Consider the following 10031-nt stretch of genomic DNA (forward strand, 5'->3'; position numbering starts at 1 on the left):
GTTACAAGTTTTGTTCCTTTTTGAGAAAGTTGTCTACTCACCACCATTTCATTCCTCATTTGGATCCCCCCCCCCATACATGTAATCAAAGGCCTTATTTTCAACTGAATATTGCAAATAATACCGGATCCCAGTACTCTTGTGTATGTCTTACTGCCTTCCTGTTTGCTAACATGCCTTAGGCTGCCTGCTAATTTGAAAGCAGGGTTTGGATTTGAGCACAGGCATCCTGCTGATTCTTTTTGGTGTTCTCTACACAGCTGTGCTGGCTGGGACTGATGTAGTCTAAAACACCTGGAGGGTGCCAGGTTGGAAGGCTCCACTGTGTTGTGCTTCAGGTTCCTTTTTTAATACTAATATTCAGAGGTAGCATTAACAGGATATTTATATTTAAATAATTCAGACCCTTCCTGGACCTAAAATTATTTGTATCACTGCCTTTAGTTTCCAGGATGAAACCAAGCAAATGTTCTCAAACATTTTACGTTTATTCAAAGGTGTACAGGAGGGAAGTGGAAGAAAACGGAATTGTTCTCGATCCTTTGAAGGCCACACATGCAGTCAAAGGTGTCACAGGGCATGAGGTCTGCCACTACTTCTGGAATGTTGATGTTCGTAACGATTGGGAAAGTAAGTCACCCTGCTAGTTGCGTCTGTTTGTCTGGATAGTGTACAGAAATCTTAGCTATTTGTTTAATTGTTTGTTTTGATTATATTTTTCCTTCCTTTCTAGCAACCATTGAGAATTTCCATGTAGTAGAAACTTTAGCAGATAATGCAATCATAATCTACCAGACACACAAGGTAAGGCTTAAGGCTTTGCATTTATACGCTGTAGCTTTTTCATAGGACTGCACAGTACCATGTATGCTATGAAGAATGATGTATGCTATAAAGAAAGGAAACGAAGTCTAGCTATTAAAAAAAAATCAATCCTTTCTGGTGTGGTTTAGCCTATTGAAGCATTGCCGAAGTCTTCATAGCAGGCCAGATTGGACAGTGAAAAATTCTACGTATGCTGTTGCTCTTTAGTGGCAAGGAATTTTTTTGATTTATTCCCTTTCCTTCAGCCCCCGTTTGTCCAGTCACAATGAACACCTTTCAACTTGCAGAACCTGAAGTTGAGGAGTGAGGCCTATCACATGTGTTTCTGACCCTTGCCTGTCCTGACTTATAAAAGAAGTTGTGAGGGGGGGGTGAATGCCTGTTTAAATCAAGGCAGAGTCCCACCATGCCTGTAAGAGGCATTGGTTAGACCTCTTCTTTTTTTAACAAAAAAATACCAACAACTCTCTCTGAATCCCATGGTATAATTGTCAACCAGTCACCAATCTTTCATTCTTTGGCAAGGTGTTAGAGCATGTGGCAGCCTCTCAGCTCCAAGATGAAACCAATTATCTAGCTCCATTCCAGTCAGGCTTTAGGCCTCATTATAGAAAGGAGACAGCATTGGCCACCTTGGTGGATGATCCATGCTGGGAACTGGACAGGAGGAGAGTGTCCATGTGCCAACTGTACCCGTTTATTGAAATGTCAGATCTTGCCACAGTGATGCACGCATGCCTTAGTTACATCCCAGTTGGACCACTGTAACACGCTGTACATGTGGCTGCCTTTGAAAAGTGTTTAGAAGCTTCAACTAGTTCAAAATGCTCTGGCCAGACTGCTGACTGGGGCCACTTAACATGTTACTTCCCTGATAAAGCAACTTCACTGGCTACCGGTTCATTTCCAGGCACAATTCAAAGTGATGGTTATGCCCTATAAAGTTCTATATTGCTTGGGCCCAGGATACCTGGAAGCTCATATATCCCATTGCAAACCTGCTCAGATGCTAAGATCCTTGGCTGAGCAACTTCTCTCAGTCCCATCAGCATTAGAGACACAAGAGAGAACCTTTTTTCTGGCAGGTGCTGCCATATTGTGGAATTCCCTTCCAAGAATGGTTAGATTGGCTCCCTTTTTGTTGTCCTTCCACCAGTGGGCTAAGCCCTTGGCATTCAGACAAGCCTTTGAAAACTAAGGTGCAGACACTGCTGACCACTGGACTGCTGTCAGGGCAAACTGTATTTGAATGCTGGAACAAAATGTGTTTTGATGTATCTTAACTATTTTTAACTAGTTTGTTTTTATTATTTCACATTTTATAATGATGTTTTTAAATGTTGCGAGCTCCCTTGGGAGAAAGGCAAGATACATTAAATAATGATGATGATGATAACCTTGCTCATAAAACTTTTGGTTTGTTAGATATTTAAATCTGTTTTCCTTTTGATCTTCAATAATGGTGTGTCATACTTGGGAGAGGGACAATAGTCCAGTGATAGAGCACATGCTTGGCAAGTCTTCAGTTCAACACTCACTCTGTGTGTGCGTGTGATCAGTATTATGTGATCTCGACGATCAGGACATAGCTGACCACCACACACTCCCATAGTAGCTATTTTGTGATTGGCGCCCCCAACAAAAATGTTCCCACCATGTTAAGCCAAGCTATGGCTTAGCTCAGCAAGATTACAGAACAACCGGGAGAAAGAAGCAAAGGAGCCTCTCAGGGAGCTTGAACATTTGCCATAACCCATGATTCCGTTGAGCATGATGTGTAAATCAGGCCTATCAAAGCTCATGGCATAATAAATACTGTAAATGTTAGTTGTGTTTGCTGCAACAGGCTAACACAGCTTACCGCTCTCAGAATTGTTACAGGGTTGTTGTAAGGATTACAATAAGGTAATGTGTGTGGAGTGGTTTAAGTGCTCTGAAGTGCTGTAAATATGCTTACAATTTTCTTTTCTTCTAGAGAGTGTGGCCTGCTTCTCAACGTGATGTGCTGTATTTGTCTGCTATTAGAAAAATACCAGCTTTCAATGAAAATGACAGTGAAACATGGATTGTCTGCAACTTCTCTGTGGATCATGATAGTGCTCCTGTAAGTGTATATTTCCAGTTCTGAGGGTGTTTCTTGCTTTAATAATGTAATCAAACTTCAGATTACCATAGAATGCAGAAGGGAGCTATGAGAAAGGGTAATTAAAAATGCAGACTGACTGAATTGTAGTGAAAATGGAGGGACTGTGTTTGTTGTAATATTTCATCCTAATTAGCATTTTAACAACATAACAGTCTTAAATGTTTGTATTTCTTGACAGTTGAACAATCGATGTGTTCGTGCCAAAATAAATGTTGCTATGATATGTCAGACGTTGGTAAGCCCACCAGAAGGGAACAAGGAGATAAGCAGAGACAACATCCTATGCAAGATTACCTATGTAGCAAATGGTAAGGCATGTCTACACATTTCGTTACAAACTGAGTTTATGCAAAAGCCCCGCTCCTTTTCTTAATAAAGCACCTAGTTGTAGGCACTATATAATAAACTGAGAACTTAAAAATAGGAATGCTATTTCATTTATATAAATGAGGCAACTTTGAGCCAATCTAGTCAAAGGTGTTTTTAAGGACTATTGAAACTAGGGTTGGGCACTTGGGTGGGTGGGGGGAATTGTTGAGTTTTTCTTAGTTTTGCCAAAAGTTGTTGAACAACCATGCCATTTTTGAGCTATTTTTATGGGAAATTGACAAAAAAGGCACTGCTGTCATGGGCATATATCCAGATTTTCCCAGACATATGGCAACCCTAGTTGAAACTGAAGTTAAATCCAAGTGGTACTGAAATTTTAAATGTCCACTTCCTTATATTGGACAATGTATCTTAATTAATAAAAATAATTGCCAGGTTCTTGAGGCTGCAGGGAGGGGGGAGGGAAATAGGGGCGGAATTAGAAAAATTGCAGAAGCACAAAGAAGCTAAGGAGGATAAATGTTAATAAATTAGGCAAGAATATATATGTTAAATATAGAATTATTTAGAAGGAATTAGATTTTAAAGATGAGAGAGGAAAACTGTAAATTATATTTGATTATGGAGTCAGCATGTGGGGGGGGGCTGGGGAACTCAGGACAAAAGAATTGAATATATGATTACCTGACCCAGGAGGGGGGTTGGGATTAAGCAACAATTAGAATATTGAATGTGGTTGAATTTAAAATGATTTTAATGGCTCCTGTGAGAGGGGAGTGAGGTTAAATTGCTCCCCTCGGTGGGAGAGGGGGGAGTAGTGAAATGTTTAAACTTGTAATATTTGTGCTTTTAATTGGAAAATCTTATAAATTTTTAATAAAAAAATAAAAATAAATGTCCACTTCCTTTTTTGAGATAAGGCAGGCAGGTGTGACACTAGAGCAGGTATTTTCAAGCTTTTCAGACATAGGACTCACACGCGTTTGGGGGCCATTAATCTTTTACCTTATATTTGCATGGTAGTAGTGCTCCTGTTGCAACCCACCTTGGATCAGGCCACCATCCACTAGTGGGTTTCAACCCACCCATTGAGGACCACTAAGTACATTTGGCTAAATGCCTTCTGCCCACTTCACATATCAACAAGACTAGGTTTCATACAATGAACAGTGAAGCCACAGTCAAACCTTCTCTCTGATAGGTATATATCCATTCGATGCATTCACACTTCACATTTTTTTGCATTTAATATCTTGGGTGCAATGGATGAAGTAGCTCTTAGGTTTCATAGCCTAGTCGCTACCAAATGTGATACATATATTTTATCTCTTTTCTCTATAAATACTATATTTTAAATTTACAAAAAATGATACATGTATTTCTGTCTAGGGTTTTTTCTGCTCTTATATTTATGCATAATTTCCTTTGCTCCACCATGCAATATTTTGTTACAGGACCCCACTGGTTCTTACATTGATATTCACCATGCTTCTTATGCTGCAGCCAGGGATCATGAGCCTTTTTGGACCTACGAACACATGTAATGAATTGTGGGCACCAGTTACACTTCATCTAGCTGCAAATATATGTCCAGCTCCCTACACAAACCACACATACATACAGGACACATATTCTCACATGTATGTGTGCAGCACACAGTCACATAATTTCATGCTATTTCACACACACATACACACACATTTTTGCCATTCAAGAGCTCTCTGATCAGGTCTGAAGTATCCATTGAATCTGAAGTGTGGGAGGATGAGTAATTGCTGGAGGAGTATCCACATCTCAGGATTGACTTTTCTTCTTATAATATTTTTGTGCCCTTTTGGCTAAGGTCACAAAAGCACTTTCTTCTGGTCCTGCACCACCTGAAGGTGAAGCTGCTCAGGCATCAAGGGTAGTTTTTGCTCAAGGACCCCTGAAACCCCACATTGTTGCTTCCTTAGATTTTTTTTCACAGAGTACACAAGACAGAGTGGACCAACCCTACGCAAGGGAAATCTTTGCTTCACATGGCTAATAAACTCTACACTAGGACACAGTTTTGTGCAATCCCAACCAGGGACTAAGACATCTGCCACTTTCATCAGGGGTCGGAAGAAAACTTTTTTGGGTTGTTGTTTTTGTTGATTGCTGCTCTCAACCTCTGTGCCTGTAAGCTCAAGTGCAGTATTCAGATTTGCCCAAAGACTGAGGCCAACTGATGAAAAGCAGGCCTTCTTAATAAAATCATTTGTTCTGCATAAAAAAGGGTGTATTGTTCTAGTTGCATTTTTATATATGCGATGTCACCTTTCAGTGTATACATCACTCTCATCTTTATTTGTAGTGAACCCTGGAGGTTGGGCACCAGCTTCTGTGTTACGGGCAGTAGCAAAGCGAGAGTACCCAAAATTCTTGAAGCGGTTCACATCATATGTGCAAGAGAAAACGTCAGGAAAGCCTATTTTGTTCTAGTGTTAACAGGTAATGCAATTATGTTAAGTCAAAATTAACGTTTGCTGCAACATTATTGCCATTAGAGGCAGCCATTGCATAATTAAGAGATACTGAGATTCTGGAAATACAATGGTATTTGGAGCTTAATTTTAAAATGGTGCAGTAAGTTTGAAATCTTCCTGTGTTGGGAGGCAAGGAAGATGTTTATTTGTTGCAGGGTAAAATTTGAGAATCAACATTATACTTTGGGGGAATTGCTTTTGTCACTGAAATACTGTGAAATTGCAGTGTTGCTGCCTTGAAGCATATATGAAGTTTGGTATAGTTTGATTCCTTGTGTTTCATAGAAAAGGAACATTAGATGCATATACTTGTTTTTGCCCCTTATAAGACTGTGCAGTGGGTTTCCTCAGCTGCCAAGAATGATCAGTTAAGAAATCATGTAGCTAGGAAACAGTAGGAATGGGTAACGTAAAGATTGCCTTGCTGGCAATCTGTCTGCTAGTAAATGCAGAAGGTACGATAAATAAAATGCCAGGTGGTGCTTTCATTTTTAAGCGCCCCCCCCCGTCCTTTCTGTGGGTGTCACTTATTGTTATATAATACTCAACAGAATCTCTTCATTATGAACTGTCAAATGAAATGATGAATGGGGAATATATAATAAAGACATTATTGTGCTTTCCACATTTTCATGTTTCATAGCACCGTCTTAGCTTTGTTGGTGGTAATCAGAACTGAAGCTTTCATCCATTCCCCTCCCTCCTCCATCCCCAGTGATTGGAACAAGGCTGTGTGAACATTCCACATGGAGAAATGAACCAAAATGAATGCTCCAAGCTGGAACGTAGGATCTACAGTCTTATGACCCAAGTCCTGGATTCTGTACTCAAATGAAGAAATACTGCAATGCCATGATGCTGATCTTTCACTGTCTTTTGCTAGCTCACCTTGCTGAATTGGTGTGTAATTATAAACAAAACACAAAATACATGTGTTGATACATGTATGTGGCTCTACTTTATTTGCTTGCTTTAGAGAAGAAAAATACAACTTTTGGGTCACCAACTTGGTTTATTGCTTTAATTTTTGAATAATTTGAAAAGCTTTTGTTTACTGTGGATCTTCATCATAAGACACTTGCACAGCTTCCATTTTGTGTATGTCTAAAAAAAAGCACAAAGGACAAATGCACATATAACATACTGTATGTGCTTTATATACACAAAAACCTGTGTGTTGTAACTTTTTTCCTTCAGGTTTTCAGTAAACTCTGTCTTTCGGGGGGATTTTTTTTGTTTGCTTTGTATAATCATAGTTCATTGCTGCTGGTTTCTATGATAAATCATATTGTTATGTAAGACATCTCTTACTATGAGAGAGTTGTCGAGATCCTTATGACTTTGCCTTTTCTTGCTCCTATGAAGTTCTTCAGGGTTCTGATGGAGTAAGTGTGGAAAGCTTTATTTCCCCCTCCCCCAGATATCTTTATATTTCTATTGTATTTTTTAGTTGTGTAAAATGTGCTACAGAAATTTAGTTATTGAACATGATCCAGAATTTCTAAATAGGTAGAGGACGTGAACAGGAAGGTGAGAGCACCCGAAAAAGCTAGAGAAGTGTCTTGCCCAGGTTGTGTGTGATGGCCTTGCTTTCTTGCAATCTGATTTCCTGAAGCTACAAGAAGTTAACACTGTGTAATATTTATTAAAGTAAATTGGAATACATAATATAACATTCCCAGTCACAAAGAAAGAGCAAATATGCTGTTTTCTGGTCCTGCATGTTTGTTTGTTTTCTGTTCAATAAAGCTGTGCTATGAAGTTCATACATACAACCTTTCACACATGTAATATTTGCCCCCCACCCGCAATCTGCATTGTAAAATGTAAAAATCCATAAAAGCAAAAAAGCAAAGTTCCCCTTAGTTGCTGTGAGAACTTAAACTTTCAAGGATATGCCTGTCTGTGATGCCAACAAATAACATGAAAAGTGAACTGTGACAAAAGACTGGGTGTCCTATTGAGGAAATGTCTCACTTGGTGGTTGTGCTTTTAAATGGAGATTATTCAGAGGATTTGTTTTGTTTTGTTTTTTTAGCTGTTAGATCAACTTGTGTATATATAGAGAGAGAGACGAGATTTGGATATATTTTTGAAAAGAAAGCAGAAAGTCTTATTTCGTATAGAGTAACTGATGCCTGAAAACAAAGACTTTTTAATGAAGATACAGCTGATGAAAATCGTTGAGGTTGGAAGCAAATTTTCTTGGGTGTGGCTGGTGTGTCTTAGATATGCTAAGGTAGACGCACTATGGTTGATTTATACACATGCACACAGATTCCATGTTTTTTAATCTCCTTTATTTGCCTTTCTCTAAATAATGTGCATGGAATATGCCTTATTACAGAATAATTCTGATCATGATTTGAAAATGTAAAAGAGAAGTGCCTATGGGGTAATGCCAGTAAGGCAAGTAAGTTGAGAAATTTGATCTGTTTACTATATCACCAGTAAGCATTTTATATACAGTTTCTTATACCTCAGATACATTTAATCTTTTTACAATCAACTGAAGGATAAAATTGTTCATTCACCATAGCCACTGATGGGAACTTCAACAATGCTTAGACCCCAAATGCAGATTTAACAATTTGCCATTTCTGGTAATGATCATGGGAGACATGCAAGTAACTCTAATTTAATTGGATAGCTTTATTATACAAAGAGATGGAAAGTTTACAAAGCAGTATATAAATCTTAATATCATTAGTTGCATTTGCACTAAATGTGATGTATTTTGCAATTCTGTAAATAAAAATTACACTAAATATACTATTTGTAAAGAATACATTTTACTTTTAGACAAGCGGAGTCACTTTATTAGAGCTAGCCCTGCCCAACTGATAACTGGAGGCTTCCTGGGATATATGGCAAGAGCTTTAAAAAAAACCCAATGATGACATGGAACCTTCTCCTAAGAAACTGACAGGCTCAATCAGCCAATGCAAAGAACCTTTCCCCCAGCAGAGAACTCTTTTCTTCCCCATCTCTTGTCCCTTCCAAATGAGTCATTCCATCAAAACTCTCATTCTGCCTATCCATATCCTCCTCTGTCAAAGGCAATAGCTGATGAGCACATGTGTCAGTCCCTTTTCCTTTACTTTTGTACGAACTTGACAATACAGTTGCCCTCTATGTGTGTGGAGACTTCCCCAAAGGTGGCTCTGCCTCCTCAGTGCCTGTTCGTTTCATTGAAAGCCTGACTTTGCCACCACATAAATTGATTTCTGTCAAATGATGGACCTCGCCCCATGTATTTAGCTGTTGTGATTGGTGGGGAAGAAGATGGAAAAGAAGGTCAGGAAACAAGCACTGGTCATTTCTCCCTGATTTTTAGACCCTTTTAATATTTTCTTTTCCAGTCTGTCTAAATCTTGCAAATTTCTTGGGGTGGGTGCATTATTTGACCTTGAAAGAAGTTAACTCTTATCTTATTGGGCTGAACTGGTTCATAATAAAGTTGTACTGGTTCTCCTTAATCAAATTGTCAAGTCAAACCTTTCACTGATCTTTCTGTCAACTGTTGTATATGAAGCTGTATTTGAGTTGCCACTGTTCATCTACATACTCAAAACATGAATCACTTTAAAGAGTATCTTGAGTGTGTAGAGTGTGACTGTTCTATGATAGCTTTATGATTCTGTTAACTTTAAAAACAAACAGCTAGACTGAGTTGGCTCTTCCATGTTACAATCACAAATTTAAAAACCAGTATTTAAAAGTGAAAAGTATTAAAAGATATTACAAACAAATTTCTGTTTTGTAGTTATTTTTAATACTCGGAAATGCTCAAGTGAAATGGTTTTGTTTTTAAAAATATAATGAATGGATCTAAAAATAGCTTGATATACATCAGTAACTAGGGATGCAGGTGGCGCTGTGGTCTAAACCACAGAGCCTAGGGCTTGCCAATCAGAAGGTCGGCGGTTCGAATCCCCGCAATGGGGTGAGCTCCCGTTGCTCGGTCCTGTTCCTGCCAACCTAGCAGTTCGAAAGCATGTCAAAAAGTGCAAGTAGATAAATAGGTACCACTCTGGCGGGAAGGTAAACGGCATTTCCGTGCACTGCTCTGGTTCGACAGAAGCGGCTTAGTCATGCTGGCCACACGACCCAGAAGCTGTACGCCAGTTCCATCGGCCAGTAAAGTGAGATGAGCGCCGCAACCCCAGAGTCGGACACGACTGGACCTAATGGTCAGGGGTCCCTTTACCTTTACCTTA

The 10031-nt window shown here is 39.1% G+C and overlaps 1 protein-coding gene across 3 annotated transcripts in view; it reads left to right on the forward strand.

The window, feature by feature from the left end:
- CERT1 (ceramide transporter 1) overlaps nt 1–9559 on the forward strand; it is a 49966-nt gene extending 40407 nt beyond the window's left edge. For 2 of the 3 annotated variants that reach the window (XM_033164637.1, XM_033164635.1), the window contains 6 exons: nt 498–630; nt 734–804; nt 2801–2929; nt 3150–3279; nt 5640–5776; nt 6527–9559. In XM_033164637.1, the coding sequence (XP_033020528.1) occupies nt 498–630; nt 734–804; nt 2801–2929; nt 3150–3279; nt 5640–5767 (591 nt within the window). In that variant the 3' untranslated portion in view covers nt 5768–5776; nt 6527–9559. Of the gene's footprint in view, nt 1–497; nt 631–733; nt 805–2800; nt 2930–3149; nt 3280–5639; nt 5777–6454 lie in introns of all 3 variants that reach the window. The other variant, XM_033164636.1, reaches the window with a different exon arrangement.
- The last annotated feature ends 472 nt before the right edge of the window (nt 9560–10031 follow it).

This window comes from Lacerta agilis, chromosome 11 (genome assembly GCF_009819535.1).
Source record: "Lacerta agilis isolate rLacAgi1 chromosome 11, rLacAgi1.pri, whole genome shotgun sequence".
NCBI classification, from domain to species: domain Eukaryota; kingdom Metazoa; phylum Chordata; class Lepidosauria; order Squamata; family Lacertidae; genus Lacerta; species Lacerta agilis.